This window comes from Eulemur rufifrons, chromosome 16 (genome assembly GCF_041146395.1).
Source record: "Eulemur rufifrons isolate Redbay chromosome 16, OSU_ERuf_1, whole genome shotgun sequence".
In the NCBI taxonomy this organism is placed as follows: Eukaryota; Metazoa; Chordata; class Mammalia; order Primates; family Lemuridae; genus Eulemur; species Eulemur rufifrons.
Genome location: NC_090998.1, coordinates 54,688,617 through 54,705,341, shown reverse-complemented (window position 1 = coordinate 54,705,341; position 16,725 = coordinate 54,688,617). Strand labels below are relative to the sequence as shown.

The 16,725-nt window shown below is 35.4% G+C and overlaps 1 protein-coding gene across 3 annotated transcripts in view; it reads left to right on the top strand.

The window, feature by feature from the left end:
• The window catches only part of PTPRR (protein tyrosine phosphatase receptor type R), a 231,363-nt gene that overhangs the window by 194,034 nt on the left and 20,604 nt on the right, over positions 1-16,725 (top strand). For all 3 annotated transcript variants that reach the window (XM_069490087.1, XM_069490088.1, XM_069490089.1), the window contains 2 exons: positions 13,696-13,806; positions 15,501-15,658. In XM_069490087.1, coding sequence (XP_069346188.1) covers positions 13,696-13,806; positions 15,501-15,658 — 269 coding nt within the window. The remainder of the gene's footprint in view (positions 1-13,695; positions 13,807-15,500; positions 15,659-16,725) is intronic.

Below are 16,725 nucleotides of genomic sequence, written 5' to 3'. Positions count from 1 at the left end.
AAAGTGAAGGGATAGAAAATAATATTATGTGCAAATGGAACCAAAATAGAGCAGAAGTAGCTATGCTTATATAAAGTAGACCTTAAAAAATAAAGTCAAAAACCATAAAAAGAGACAAAGAAGGTCATTATATAATGATGAAGAAGTCAATTCAGCAAGAGAACATAACAATTGTAAATATATGTGCCCCTAACACTAGAGCACCCAAGTATACAAAGCAATTATTATTAGATATAAAGGGAGAAATAACTGCAATACAATGATAATAAGGGACTTCGCACTCAACTCTCAGCAATGGATAGATCAGATCATCTAGACAGAAAATAAACAAAGAAACATTGGATTTAAACTACATACTAGACCAAATGGACCTAACAGATATTTACAGAACATTCCACTGAACAGCTGCATAATACACCCTTTTCTTAATATTATGTGGAACATTCTCCAGGATAGATTATATGTTAGGCCACAAATCAAGCCTTAACAAATTCAAAAAGATCAAAATCATTTCAGGTATGTTTTCTGACCATAATGTTATAAAACTAGAAATCAAAAACAGGAGGAAATTTGGAAATGTTTAAATACATGGAAATTAAACAACATGCTCCTGACCAACCAATGGAACAATGAAGAAATTAAAAGTGAAATTAAAAAATTATTTGAATCAAATGAAAATAAAAATACAACATACTGAAGCCTTTGGGATACAGCAAAAGCAATTCTAAAAGGGAAGTTTATATCAATAAATGCCTACATTGAAAAAGAAGAAAGATCCCAAACAAACAACCTAACTGTACACCTCAATGAGCTACAACAAATAAGAACTAAACCCAAAATTAGGGAAGGAAGGAAATAATAATTATCTGAGCAGAAATGAATGAAACAGAGACTAAAAAAATACAAAACATAAATGTAATGAAGAGTTGGTTTTTGAAAAGATAAACAAAAATGATAAACCTTTAGCTAGACTAAGAAAAAAAGAGAGAAGGCTCAAATAAAATCAGAGATGGAAAAGCAAAAGACATTACAACAGATACCACAGAAATACAAAGGCTCCTAAGAAACTACTATGAACAATTTTACACCAACAAATAGGGTAACCTAGAAGAAATGTATAAATTCCTAGACACATACAATCTTCCAAGACTGAACAATGCAGAAATGGAAAATCTGGCCAGACCAATAATGAGTGAGGAAGTTGATTCAGTGATAGAAAGCCCAGGACCTGATGGCTTCACTGATGAATTCTACCAAACATTTAAAGAAGAAATAATATCAATCCTCAAACTATTCAAGAAAATTGAAGAGAAGGAAATACTTCCAAACTCATTCTATAAGGCCAGCATTACTCTGATACCAAAACCAGACAATGACATCACAGAAAAAGAAAACTACAGGCTAATGTTCCTGACAAATATAAAAATCCTAAAAAAAATTACCAAACCAAATTCAAAAGCACATTTAAAAGATCATCCACTATGATTAAGTAGGATTCATCCCAGGAATGCAAGGATGGTTCAACATACACAAATCAATAAATGTGATGCATCACATTAACAGAATGAAAAACAAACACCATATGATCATTTCAATAAATGTAGAAAAATATTTGACAAAATTCAACATTCCTCCATGATAAGAACTTCCAACAAATTAGGTATAGAAGGCACATACCTTAATACAGTAAAACCCATATAAGACAAACTTACAGATAATACCATACTAAATAGGGGAAAGTTGTCCCCTAAGATCTAGAACAAGACAAGAATATCCCCTTGCATCACTTCCATTTGACGTAGTACTAGAAGCCCTAGCCAGAGCAATTAGGCAAGAGAAAGAAATAAAAAGCACCCAAACTGGACAAGAGGAAGTCAAACTGTCCCTCCTTGCAGGTTATATGAATATCTATATGGGAAAACCCTAATGACTGCACCAAAACACTGTTAGAACTAATAAGCAAATTCAGTAAAGCTTCAAGATACAAAATCAACATTCAATAATCAGTAGCATTTCTATATGCTATCAGTAAACTATCTGAAAAAGAAATTTTTTAAAACCCCATTTCAATAACTAGAAAACATACACACACACGCACACACATAAGATGCTCATAAATAAATTTAACCAAAGAGGTGAAAGATCTCTACACTGAAAACTGTAAAACATTGATGAAAGAAATTGAAGAGCACACAAATAAATGGAAGGCTATCTTGTGTTCACAGATTAGAAGAAATAATATTGTTGAAATGCCTATACTACCCAAAGCAATCTACAGATTCAATGCAATCCTTATCAAAACACCAATGACATTCTTCACAGAATTAAAAAAATATTCTAGAATTTGTATGCAACCACAAAATACCCCATATAGCCAAATCAATCTAGAGCCAAAAAGAAAAAAGAAAACAAAGTTAGAGTCGTCATACTACCTAACTTCAATATATACTACAAAGTTATAGTAACTGAAAGAGTATGCTATTATCATAAAAACAGGCATATAGACCAATGGAACATAACAGAAAGCCAAAAAATAAAACCACGTATTTACAGCCAACTGATTTTTGACAAAGGTGCCAAGAGCACACGTTGGGGGCAGGACAGTCTTTTTAAAATGCTGTGGGAAAAATTGGATATCTACATGTAGAAGAATGAGACTGTATACCTATCTTTTAGCATGTATAAAAATTAACTCTAAATGGATTAAAGACTTAATTGTGAGACCCAAAACTATGAAACTAGTAGAAGGAAACAGGGACATGCTTCATGTATACCATGTAAATCAGATACAATTAATTTTCGGTCATAGAAATCAAGAGTAGAGAGGTTACTAGAGATAAAGAATGCCAATATCAACACTAAAAGGCACAATACACAAATATGATACAATTCTAAACTTGTAAATTCATAACATAGCCTCAAAATATCTGAAGCATTAATTAGCAGAATTAAAGAAGGAATTGATAAATCACCATCAAACTGAGAAAAAACCCAACAAAAAGAAGATATTAAGCCAGGTGCAGTGGCTCACGCCTGTAATCTTAGCCCTTTGGGAGGATGAGGTGGGAGGATCACTTGAAGCCAGGAGTTCAAGACTAGCCTGAGCAACATAGTGAGACCCCCCCAACTCTATTAAAAAAACAGAAAAAAAATTACCCAAACGTGGTGGCACATGGCTGTAGCCCCAGCTACTCAGAAGGTGGAGAAAGGAGTATTGCTTGAGCCCAGGAGTTTAAGGTTGCAGTGAGCTATGATGACACCACTGCACTCTAGCCTGGGCATCAGAGCAAAACCCTGCCTCAAAAAAAAAAAAAAAAAAAAGAATATATTAGTATTTATTATGTTAAGCAGATTAAAAAAATTAATAAGAATATAGAAAAACTTTAAATATGACCTTTCTATAAATCAATAAGCTTGATTTAATTGGCATATCTAGAACCTTCCAGCCAACATTCTCATACAAACTTTTCCAAAGCATGAGATACTATGAAAAGTGACAATACTAAGACCATATAACAAGTCTTGGCAAATTTCAAAGAAAAATTATAGATATGTGCTTTGATCACACTGAAACTAATTTAAAAATACAAAAAGAAGGATAAAATGAAAATTACACTTTAAAATTTTAAAAAAACACAATTCATAGATCAAAATGAATTTATAATAAAAATGTAAATTACATACTGTTTCATAGTAGTCTTAGAAGTAAAAGAAAAATGTAAATTACCTACAAGTCAGTGATGGTTAAAATACTACATATCAAATCTTGCAAAATGCTACTAAAAGTGTTCATAGAGGGACATTTATAGTCATGAATATTGACATTATAAAAAATTAATGATCTAAACAACTTACTTCAGTTAGTAAAAGAACCACAGAATAAACACAAAGCAAGAAGAAAGGAAGGATTACTAAAAAATAAAATAGTAGTTAATGAAATATAAAACAAAGATAAAAGGATTGATTAAAAACAAGTCAGTGTTTTTAAAAGTCTAATAAAATAAGCAAAACTAGTAGAATTAATGGAAGCTCAAATAAAAATATTAGAATGACTATAAAGCAGACACTTTTTTTTAATCAAAGGACACTATGAATAACCTCATACAGGATTTATAACATTTCATAGGTCTGAGCAGAATGCATTACTCCTGCCTAGTTTGGTTTGAAATATTATTTTCTGAATAGACTGTTAGAAATGGTTTTTCAAAGTGCATACATGCCTTTACAAATTCTGCTTCTTCTATTACAAATGAAATCATATGAAATCAACATAGAAAAAGCACCATGATTTATATAATTATTTATAAATAGAAGCATGTAAATGTTTTGAAGCAATTACATTGTATTTTCCACAGAAAACTTAATTTGTCAGTGTTACAGATTAAAGATTAACACTTGGCAAAGCTTATGTGAAACAATCTCTCACAAGGATTACACAATAGGTTGTAGTAACTGTGTAAGATAAATTACAGTTTTGTTCACTTCAGCATTTCCTCTTTGAATCTTGTGATATATGCTGATGTTTGTTTATACTTAAAGAAAAAAAATCAGAAATGTGCCTTTAGGGCTTTAACTTGTTCTTGAACCGGGGTTTTATCAGGACAGAAGCTAAGATTGTTGGTTAGTCAGAAAGCATTCCTTAGAGTACTTGCAGTACGTGACATATTTTAAAGAAATCCAATAGGGATGATAGGAGCAATTGTGACTCTTCCAAGCCCCAGCAAACCGTTGCTCTTCTCCTCCATCTCCAAGACCAAGGTTGTCATTCTACCAGAACTGCAGTGTAAGTCCAATGCGTATTTCAAAGTGATACAGAGTTGGTTCACTGATGATGCTCAGAGCTCTTCAGTCTGTGTCTGCAAAGGAACAGAGCCCATTTTCTTCCTTCTTTTTCAAGTAGAACAGTCATCCTCAGAGCTAACCTGTTGCTGCCACTCTCAGATTTCACAGTCTCCATCGGAGAGCCAAGAGGATCTGCTGAAAGCTAGAATTTTCTTTTAATAATCCCCCTACTAATGGGTAGTTGAGGTTTTAATTTTTCTCTTTGCCTGCATAATCCAGAAATTGGAGAAGTGATTTATTTGTTTGTTATCAGTTTTAGCCCATTGTTGTTTTAAATGTCTGAGATATACCTCCAGGAATATCAAAGTCAGACATTTATGTTATATGTCTTCTATGTGTGACATGTTTTCTGTTTTTTTCCTATAGCCAGTCATAATCCCAATTTTGCAATAAAGATTTTGACATTTTTGTGGTTCATGACTCTTTAAAATAAAAATTCCTTTCTGTCTAGGCTCTCCAAAGATGTAAATATAATACTAGAGAGAAAACTTTGATGTTGTACAGATCAAAATGATACTGAGATGTCTGGATCAAAAGAAATACACTGTAGACTTCACACTACCCGGAAAATGCTGTTTACCAAAAATGTGCCAACTTTCAATTGTGTTAAGCGTCATTGTTTGGAATAGACAAAAATCATTTCCTCCAAAAAATGTGGAGGTGGAGTTATCTTCAGAAATTCCCAGGCTTTATATTTTCATAAACCTTCCTACTTTCTAATAAATAAATAAATAAATGCTATCTCTTATTTAATAATCCCAATATTCTCAGTTACTCAATTTTTATAAAATGAGAATAAACAAAAAATGAAAAGATAGAGGTGAAAAAGTCAGTTATCTCATGTTGAAATAAAAGGGAAGAGATTTTATTACTGGTAAATTTGAATTCCTTCATTTAGATAAATCTCAAGAAGAAGGGACTTCCTCTTGAAAGAAAGAAACATTGAAAAGACAGTGCTAAATTCTTTTAACCTGAATTATTCTATTGCTAGAGAAGACAGAGTAGCCCAAACCTACAAAGCTGGAACTAAAAGATTAACCCAAAAATGGCAAGTAGTGTCTGCACACTGTCAGGGAGTCACAGTCCTCAGACTGCCACTGGAAGCTATTCATTGCACCTCTTTCACCTTCTAGAAAAGAAGGAAAGTAGCTATAAGTGTTGATCATATTGCAAATATTCTGGAAGATATTTCTAGCCACTACCATTTATTGAATATATGTGCTAAGCATGGTCCATACATAAGTTCCATTAATTTTCATTCTAACTCTGTAAAGTAGATTTTACTATCTCTATATGAGAGATGAGAAAACTGAAGCTCAAAAAAGTTAAGTCATTTACTTAAAGCATTGAAGTTAGTGAGTAATGGAATCCAAATTGTAATCCAGGTTTGTTTGATTGCAAAGTCCATGCACTTAATCATTGCTCCAGCATAATAAAGGGCCAAATAAGGAAGAAAGACATTACTTGCAATGACCCACTGTTGCAAGGCAAGGGACCCACTGTTGGTCTCAGAGAGCAGTAAGATCCTGAATGTATCCCTTATGAAGTGTGGGAATTACTGGATGATCGACCTAACATAATACTTCCCTCCAGTATTTAACAGAGCCATATTCTTTCTCTATGTTTACATGCATCTTTCATTCAAGTTAAACTATGTGACTTAAGTACCATAAGCCCCTTTGTGCCCATTGACTTATTCAGCACTTTTCAAACAGGTTAACCTCCAAATGCCATATAAAGGAATCATATTTTAATTTTTCCCTTCTTTTATTCCATTCCCTTCTCTGATTGAATTATAGAAAATATTTATTTTGATTACATTTATTTAGCCAAAGAGCTCATATGATGGCTGTGGGTGTGAAGAGTAAGGAGGTACACAACGGGAAACACAGTCCAGGCGAAGCCGCAGCATACAAAGGCATCCCAGAAACCACACCGCATGCCCGAGTGGAGCAGTTTGGTGTGACGCGAGCATGTGGGGCCTGCTAGGGAGTGAAGGGAAATGAGACTGAAAAGTTAGGTTGTGACAAAAGTTATAGGACTATGCTAAAAAAAAAAAAAAAAAAGAACTCTGGGTTTCATTATTTAGGCCTCAGGGAGCTACTAAAGATGTTTTTAAAGTAGAGTGACACAATGCAATTTGTATACCAGGAATATAATTGGTGGCAGGATATAGGGTTTGGATTTGGAAAAAGCAAGGGGAAGTGGGGAAATAGATTAGGAAGTTTTAGCAACAGTCCAGGTAAGAAATAATGAGGTTCTGAACTAAGGGAGTGGCAAAGTGTATTGAGAAAAGAGAACAGATTTAAAGGGCTTCTAGAGGTAGATGCCACCGTGCTTAGCTTCTGATTGAATGAGAGCGAGGGAGGAGAGAGTTTGCCTTCAGGATTTCTGGTGTGGGAGGCTGAGTATATGGTGATGTCATGAACCTGCATGGGCAGCAAGGGAAGATTTCTGAGAAAAGAAAACGAGTTCCATGTTTAATGTGTTAAGTTAGAGGAATCCTGGAGGCTTTGGGATGGTAAAGTCTATTCAGCAGTTAGAAATACGGGTGTAGAGCCTGGAGAAATGTACAGGTGAGAGATCAGATAGGTGGTAGTTGAAGACATGGGAAGGTACAGAATTTATATAAAGAGAATAAAATAGAATTCTGTATTCTGTCATATATTCTGCTTTTAACATCATATTGTGAGCATTCATTTCATTAATAATTCATCAAAACATTATTTTACATAACTACTAGAATGTCATTGTGTGGATATGCTAAAATATATGTAATCATTTCCTTATGGAGATGAGGTCAAAGATGTAATATTGTTTAGAAATAATCTACTGAGGCAGCTACTACAGTGTACACATCAGATTTGATGTCAGAAGAACTTGACTGAAGTGCTGGTTTTATCTTAATTTCACCATCTGTAAAATGGGAAAAATACAACTTCTTACTTTGCAAAGATGTTAGAAGGGATTAAGTAATATTTTACATACAGGTAACTCATTTTTACATCATAAAGTACCATGCTGGTATTAGTTACTGTTGTTATGAGCCTAACATAAATATTTAAAAATTTGTAGACAGCAGCCTGAAAGAACATAAAAGAAGATAAGTAATGACCTCATTCAATCAAATTATAGCTACTAGAGATGTCTTTGCTTAATTAAATACCATCCAAGAAAGTCTTTTTTGCAATATAAATATTGACTAAGTATATCCCATGTTTGCCTTAAGTTTCATTATAAAATTGGATGTGCACTCAGATGAGAAAACTTGGCTAATCAATAAATCCATAAATTATACTTTAATATAAAGTAGACCTTATTAAACTGTAACTTTGAAGAGAAAATTAATTTTTCTGATAAAATACTAATGATAAAATGTTAATTATGCCATGTTATATTCTAAATGCATAAAATGAAAGTATGTCCTTTCTATCATGTATATTGATAATTAGATAAAAAAAATTAGAATTCAGGTTAGGTAATCTAGAAGGTTTATCAAATATACACAGGAAGTCTAGAAACCTGACTGTTCAATCTTCCAAATAGCTACTGTTTATTGAGCATTCACAGTGTACTTGGAAATTAATCCTTATACTAAAAATGTTTGTAAAGCCCAGCACAAATGAGCATGCTGAGACACGAGACCAAGCACGTTGCCTCCTCCTCCTCCCCCTGACACTATGCTGCCCCCTCAAATCTTCTACTTATGATGGGAAGGAACGGGCTACGGAGCAAGAAGCGATTGTGGCCAGAGAGTGGTGTGTGTGCTTGTTTACATTCAAGGCAAAAATTTTTTAAGCATTCTCGTTAGAAAAGGAAGAGGAGATAGACAAGACATTTTGATCCGGTTTAAAGAAAAAAACATGTTGATTCATTTCACTGCTCACTCAAAGTAGTGGACAGTTTGAAGAGTGGATTAGGACTACGATGAGGAAGTCACACTCAATTTGGAGGTCAGTGTTGGGTAGACAAGAGTATTCTTTGTATTCATGAATGAAAAGAACCAAGCAAACCAAGTCCCATAACTAGAGTGTCCAAACGAGGTCAGGGAGGGGAATGTTGGAGGCCAACCTGGTGTCAGACAGTGTAGACCTCCTGACAGGCATTCAGATTTGCTAGGGGACCAGGATTAGATATTATGGATGCTGTCACTGGGCAACTGGATTCAGGAGAATTAACTGGAGTCACCAGAGAAATGGGGATCCAATGTAGGACTTTGCTTACAAAACAAGGATCCATTCAACAGGGAGCAAAGAGACCAAAGCCACCACAAAGCATCAGCAAGGACACCCAGCCTCTGACGTAGGGCCCTTCACGTGGGTTGGGGGAACCTGGCCTACCATTGCACAGCAGTGCCGGGCAGCCGAATTCCCCTTCGTGTGTGACCACGGTTTTGATGGTTATGCTGTCCAGGTGGCCAGAAATTCAGAGGCTGACAACACTCAAGCAAAATTACTTACCTGTTCTTTTAAACATGCTGACATTCCAAATATAACTATGCCCCTTAATTTTTAATCTGCTAGTTATATTCAAATTGCTTTAGCCTGCTTTATTTCCAACTACAGTTAAGAGACCTCTTATTTGACACAGTGAATAAAAAAAGTTAGTGTATGAAATCATTAAAAAAAATCTGTTTTACTTTATCTTAAAACATTTACATTTGTTCATATTAAAATTTGTTCATTTTTTATTATGGGGCTAAGTTTTGTGTGTGTGTGTTGGTCTGAAGCTAGAGTTCTAGATTATATAGCTTGTTTAAATCGCACCCTTTATATATCATCATAATTTCTCATTTCAGTTTCTTTAAAGTGAGGGAAAACATGGTAAGGCTTATAGAACAATATGAATGTAGATTCCTGTTTAGAGCCTTAAACTTTGTACACACTTTTATAGTTGTCTCACCTGTACCTGATTTGACTGCAGTTTTCTATACTGGTTCACTTTTTATTCCAATGAAAAACTTACTCAATTTATGCAATTATCTCATAAAATAGTTCTTCCTTTTCTTTTTACCCTCATGCAGGGTTCTATGCGCAGGAACATTTTACAGAGGGAAGGGAGGTCTTTGGTTAACGCTGTGGTTAAGTAGGGTTAGTTAAGAGTCAGTATGTGGAAATCAAAGATGGAAAGTTGAATTCATAAAGTGGTATTTTCTTGGAGGATCCTAGCCCCCAAAGGAATCTTCCCAAAGACTCCTACCAAAATTCCTGAGCCTCAGTTTCCGTAGCTGTAAAATGATTCTAAAAAATAATAATAACTACTACCCACTCTACCTACCTCAAAGGACTGTGGAAGAGATCAAATGATATAATGTTGGTGAAGGTACTTTTAATATTAAATCACTGTGCGTATGTTAGTAATACTCAGTTGGAACCCTAGGAATAAGAGTAACCTCAATAATAATGGTTTTAGACAATCTGACCCATTCTGTCCCTCTCTTATATATTAATGTAACACAAATGAAGCTGAGCATCTTCGTTTTATTTAGAGCCACTTTTTATGTGACGATACAAGTCTTTAGCTCGTAGAACAATATCTCTGATTTTAAATATATAGAATCTAAAAGGAAAATAGCTTAAAAATAGATTTTTTTTCCAGGCAACTAAACTACTCACTAGACATCCTTCTTCTTTAAACACAAATAGTTCCTACTTGGTGGGGGCCAGAAGGAGAGTCAAAAAAAAAAATTATAAAAATATGAGCTGTCATTACTCTGTGTCACATTCTGCTTTTGCTAGAAACCATTGATTACAAAGAATTGGTTAATGCCCAGAATCTTTTCAGGCAGTTTTCAGTAATTACTTATTTGCACAAGAGACACAGTCCTCTGAAAACCTCTTTTTCCTCCAAATTATGGATTCTTGGAATTAATAGATAATTTTACAGAAAGGATCAGCCCAGTTAGCAAAAGAATAGTGATGATTTGGGGTTATATTCTGCTAGAAAGCATGCTATTTTGAATTACCTACAATTAGGGTGATTTCACAATATTATCTGTAAGACAGCATTTTTCTTTCTTGCATTTTCTGCCTCTTTCATATCATTGTTAGCAGCACAATAAAGAAACCCTAAAAAGCTGTTCAGGCAAATAATTTGAACAGGAACTTGGGCTTTTAGAAACAACTACATTTGCAGCTCTCCCCCACCTCACATTCAAAAGCACCCACACTTATCTGGTCTCTTTTTCTACTTTCTTCTAAAAGGGGGAGAAATGTATTCAGCATGTAAAAATAAGCTATTGTATCTCAGAAAGGAGATGGGATGCTAATTAAGGGTTGTTTGAATGAACAAGTCACACTGCATTGTCTACTGGAAGCCGACTGCCAATTGCTTTTTTGGTAAAGAGTCAAGAAAAACATTCAAGAGGGCCCCAGCAAGCTTGGGAGAGAAGCGAGCAGCGCTTCCATTTTCAAGTAGGTGCAGAACCCTGTCCAAGTATTTAGTAGTCAGGGTGCAGGCAGCGAGCTCCTGCCTTGCAGCTTTTCCTACTGATTTCGAGAGCCACCTACCTAAACAGGGGCAGGCTGCTCAGGTCTGATGGCGGACAATGGGGCACGTATGTCAGACTGTCGGACCACTGAATGCCTCTTTCTTTGTTCAATACCTTTTGTAAGATTCTTTGTCACTCTTCTTGGATTCATCCGGAGGCATGTGTTTTAAGATACACTATAGTTTGGGTCTCGCAGAGAAATAATTGATCCTCCATTGAAAGAAACCAGGCAAATTTGGTTAGTATGCTTATCTTCAACAAACTGGGAAAATTTTAGACATCTGGCAACTGGCAAATGCAGAAGGAAATAAGTAGTTCTGTTTTTAAAAGGTTTCTTTTTAATGCTAACATTAATTCAGCCAGAGTAAGCCTGTTGGTCTGATTGCCTAACAGAGTTGGATGGTGTGTAAATAAAGCTGAAACAATTTACTTCTTTTGGAAAACAATCAAAACGTGGAGGGTGTAAATGTATTTTTATTGTAATGGATGAAAGAAACTGATTCCACTAGGTGAAGTGACTTCTTTCACTGCTCTGGCATGTGAAGTAGTTGGTAGTTAGTGCGATAGAGCAGAGGTGTGTCTCTAATACTCCACATACCTTTTCCTTTAGTTCTGTAATTCTCTGATTCTTTTGCTACTCTTTCAAATCTATAAGTATTTAAATTTTTTTCAAATGCCTTTGACATAAATGTGAAGAGATGTGTGTCCTGGGTATTCGAAGGTCCTGATTGACAGCAACAAGTGAAAGGATTTCTGAATAAATTCGTGGGTGGGGGAAGAAAATGATAAATGCTATTTAAACTTTTCTAAAATTTACATTGCTTCCGGGAACACTTGAAATAAAACATCAACTTTCATTCTTTATCATTAAAATATGTGATAAAAAAATTAATAGTTCTTGTACAGTTGTTTAAAAGGCAAAATAAAATGAGCTTATATATATGCTTGGATCTCATTTTGTAGTTTTCTTTTAATAACAGTGCCTGGATATAATAGTAGTAATAAAATAATATTTAATGCATGAAAATCTAATCACTTTGGAGCAAATATGTATCACCCAGTAGTTTTAAAATAACAGCAACAATAACATGTTTTAAGTGCTTACTGTATGCCTGGCTTTATCCTAAGTACTTTCCATGTATTAAATCACAAGGAAATTGAGGCCAGAGAGGTTAAGTATCTCGCTCATGGATTCACAGCTAATAAGTGGTAAACCAAAATTTGCACCCAAGCTCTCTGAACCCAAAGCTTTTCCCTTATCCAATACTATATTGCCTTGCTTGTAATATAATTATTTTCACTCTTATTAAGCTCTTCAAAGCTTATTATAAAATATTTTTACATAATTTTATTGTACATTTATTTCAATGGATCTCATAAGTGAAAAAACATTGATTCTGGAAAATAAAATACTATAGTTATATTAATAGTCATTAGATTTGCCTTATATACAAGGGAAACTGTCTATGGAGTCTAACACATTACAGATATTCTTATTGGACACATTGGTTTGATGAGCAGGAAAATATGACTTTCTTCAATCATCCTGAGAGAACATTCCTTTTATTTCTAGTCAACACATGGTAAAACCTAATATTTGGATATTAACTTCTTTTTTTTAATTTCAGAATATTACAGGATACAAATGTTTAGGTTACACATATTGCCTTTGCCCAGCTGAGTCAGAGCTACAAGTGTGGATATTAATTTCTTAATTCTTAATTTAGTTCTTTATTTTCCTGTAGAGTTTTGGGAAATTTTGCCTAATTATTATTATTATTATTATTATTGGTATGAAGTTAGGACTGACAATGTTTGACAGACACATGTAAAAATTGAGATTTTTTTAAAAATGACTTGATTAAAGTATAATTTACATACCATAAAATTCACCTGTTTAAAACATACAGGCTGGGCACAGTGGCTCATGCCTGTAACCCTAGCACTCTGAGAGGCTGAGGTGGGAGGATCACTTGAGGTCAGACGTTTGAGACCCGCCTAAACAAGAGCAATACCTCATGCTACTAAAAATAGAAAAATTAGCTGAGTGCAGTGGTGTGCCTGTAGTCCCAGCTACTAGGGAGGCTGAGGTAGGAGGATCGCTTAAGCCCAGGAGTTTGAGGTTGCTGTGAGCTATGATGACGCCACTGCACTGTAGCCTGGGTGACAGAGCAAGACTATGTCTCAAAACAAAAACAAAAACATACAATTCAATGGTTTTAATACATTTATAGAATTATAAAAATTGATATTTGATTTTTTAAAAAAATGATATAAAAACTCTTGAGACATGTAAATGAAAAGTACTCCAAAGCTAAGGAAAGCCATTAATATATGCTGTATTCTTCTTTCCCCTTCCCCAGAAATGTGTGCTGTACTGGCCAGAAAAGAGAGGGATATATGGGAAGGTTGAAGTTCTGGTTATCAGTGTAAATGAATGCGACAACTACACCATTCGAAACCTCGTCTTAAAGGTAAGATTATGCAGCTAGAGCCATTTACAGAGCAGATGGTGTTGGAGGGTTACATTTCTGCTTTGCAATTATTTATCCTAATAAGTACTATGAATTCAATTTAAGTAAATTAAAGAATGTTAAGATCTAAGAGAAACTATAGCCATTCCCTCATGTATTTCTTTGGTGTCAGCTATTATTAGTGTATGGAATAATTAAATTAATGTAAGTAGATACTAAGGAAATTCATTATGTAGGATCTTGTGATCTTATTTGCATTAACAAAATATCTCTGATTTATTAATAACTTTTGAAAGCCTTTAACTCAAGGCTGTGCTGGAGAGTTTACCATGATTTTTTTTTTTTTATTTTATGTCATTTTGGTCTAGGCAGCTTTAAGTGAGGCCTAGAAGCTGTGAAAGAGAAAATCTGCACTCGTGGGTGGCTGTGGGAGGCAAGATGAGCTGAGGTGTTGATGAGATCTTCAGAAACGTGGAGTTACAGTAATTTATAGGGACTTTCCCCAGACCAGATTATGTCATAGAAAAATTATCTTATTTAACTCATGGGCAGCAGATGCTGAGGAATGTTGCCATGGTATTATTTTTGCTTTTGGAGAATGATCTCCTGAAGATTGCAATCTGATCTGCAGCCTCACTTCTGGGACAGAATCATCACAAAGAGGGAGAGAATGGAGGCAGGGTTTTTATTTGGAAGTTTGGGATACGAAGGCACTTACTGAAACTTGTTTGTCAACACATGCCCTTGAGTGCCCGGTCCATGTCGGGGCCCCCACCTGGGCAGTGATGTGCACAGACCCTCACTCAGAGTGTCTCCAATCCAGGGATCCCATGTCTCTCCTTTACTGCTGGGATTCATCACTGCTGTTAAATACTGGAATTTGGGATGAGTGTAGAAGTATTAGCATGACTGACATGAAATTCCAGTGTTCTTTTTTGATTAATATGTTTATAAAAACCTGTCAGGAATGTTCACAGAGCAGGAACATTCTTGGCTACATTTTTGACTACCATTCTTTCTTGTCTACATTTTTGACTACATTTTCCTTATTGTAACAAATTGGAAACATATATTTAGCATATGTTACATACATTGTCTGTATTATAAATGTAGGGTAGATCTCACTTAACAGGGGCAAGACTGTCAAACTTTGAGACCAGGATGTTGACAGCAAAGTTTTCTCAAGGTGAAAGGGTTCTTCAGAGCTGGAGAGCTGGGCACCGTGGTCCACACCCATATTCCCAGCTACTTGGGAGGCTGAGGTGGGAGGATGGCTTGAGGCCAGGAGTTCAAGACCACCCTGGTCAACGTAGCAAGACTCCATCTCTTAAAAAAAAAGGAAAAAAATATCCAGGCATGGTTGCGTAAGCCTGTAATCCCATCTACTCAGGAGGCTGAGGCAGGAGGATCACTGGAGCCCACTAGTTTAAGGCTGCTGTAAGCTATGATGGTACCCCTGTACTCAAGCCTGGGTGACAGAGCAAAACCCTATCTCAAAAAAAAAAAAAAAAAAGGAAGAAAGAAAAAAAGGACAAACGAAAGAGTGTTATTTAAAAAATCTAGATTTTTTTTCCACCCAGAAGTAAGTTGCCAGCAAGATGGATGGGAGTGATAGAAGGCATTCAGTATTGTGGTTTGGATGACTTTTAGTTCCACAAGGGAATGAGGCATTTGGTGGCTGTTGCTATTTTCAGCAAGGAAGTCACACCCAACATGTGAAGCATTACTGGTACACCTCATGGCCCGATCACAAGACTCCAGACAGTGCCCAGCCCCTCCTACAGCTCATGCTGGATGTAGAAGAAGACAGACTTGCTTCTGAGGGCCGAGGGCCTGTGGTTGTCCACTGCAGGTAAGACAAGAACTGCTCTTTCTGCCTGAGCAACTGTCCATTCTTTGTAAAGTCATAGAGCAGGTAGAAGTAGGGTTTTGCCTCCTGAGAATCACTTTGTTAATAAATTAAATATTTATTGAAATTGGCTAACTTTGTAATATTTGAGTCTTAATCAAGATGACATTCCTGCAGTCCCAACTACTCAGGAAGCTGAGGCAAGAAGATTGCTTGAGCCTGAGAGTTTGAGGCTGCAGTGAGCTATGATCACACCACTGCACTCCAGCCTGGGAGACAGAGCGAGACCCCGTCTCTTAAAAAACAAAAACAAAAACAAAAAATAGATGATGCATACAGAATGAAGTAACACTTTTAGGGCATTTTTGGCAAATGACAATTACACAGTAGACAAAACACCAGCTCTAAATAAGTGGCTCAATGAACAGGAGACCTTATTCCAGTCATCTACCTTGAAACTTACATTGATTCATTTAACCTTATCAGTCTCATATACATTAGGAATTACAGATGTGTTTTCTTTTTTTTTGAAATTATTGATGGCTCTTTTGTTGTTTCAGGATGGCCCCTGAACTCTATTGGGATTGTATCTTGATAGCATTTATTATTATTTCAATTTTGTAAAAACCAGTCAACTATTTTAAGAATTATCTCATGAAAAACAAATGGAAACCAATTTAGGAACTGAGAAATGGGCAGGTAGTAGCTCGCCAAAGGAAAACAGTGTTGTCACCAGGACATGGGTGCTGGAGGCCAGGCCAACAACAGTGACAGGTGTCTGTGGGGGCTCCTTCCCCTAAGGTCTAGCTCAAACCTCTCTCCCATAACCAATATCTCCTTCCCCTTGTTTTCCTTCTGGTGTGAATAAACTAAAGCAAACATCTTTAAAGTCATTTATATGACTAACCATTTATTCTTCATACTTTCTCAAAATAATTTTTCTTGCTTTGTTTAACCTTGTAAGTCACTTAAGATAGCTCTTTATAACAGCTTTAATAAATAAATGATATAATTTTAGAGTATAACTTTAACCTCCTTCTTTTTTTGAAACTTTGTGGTTTAATCAAGAG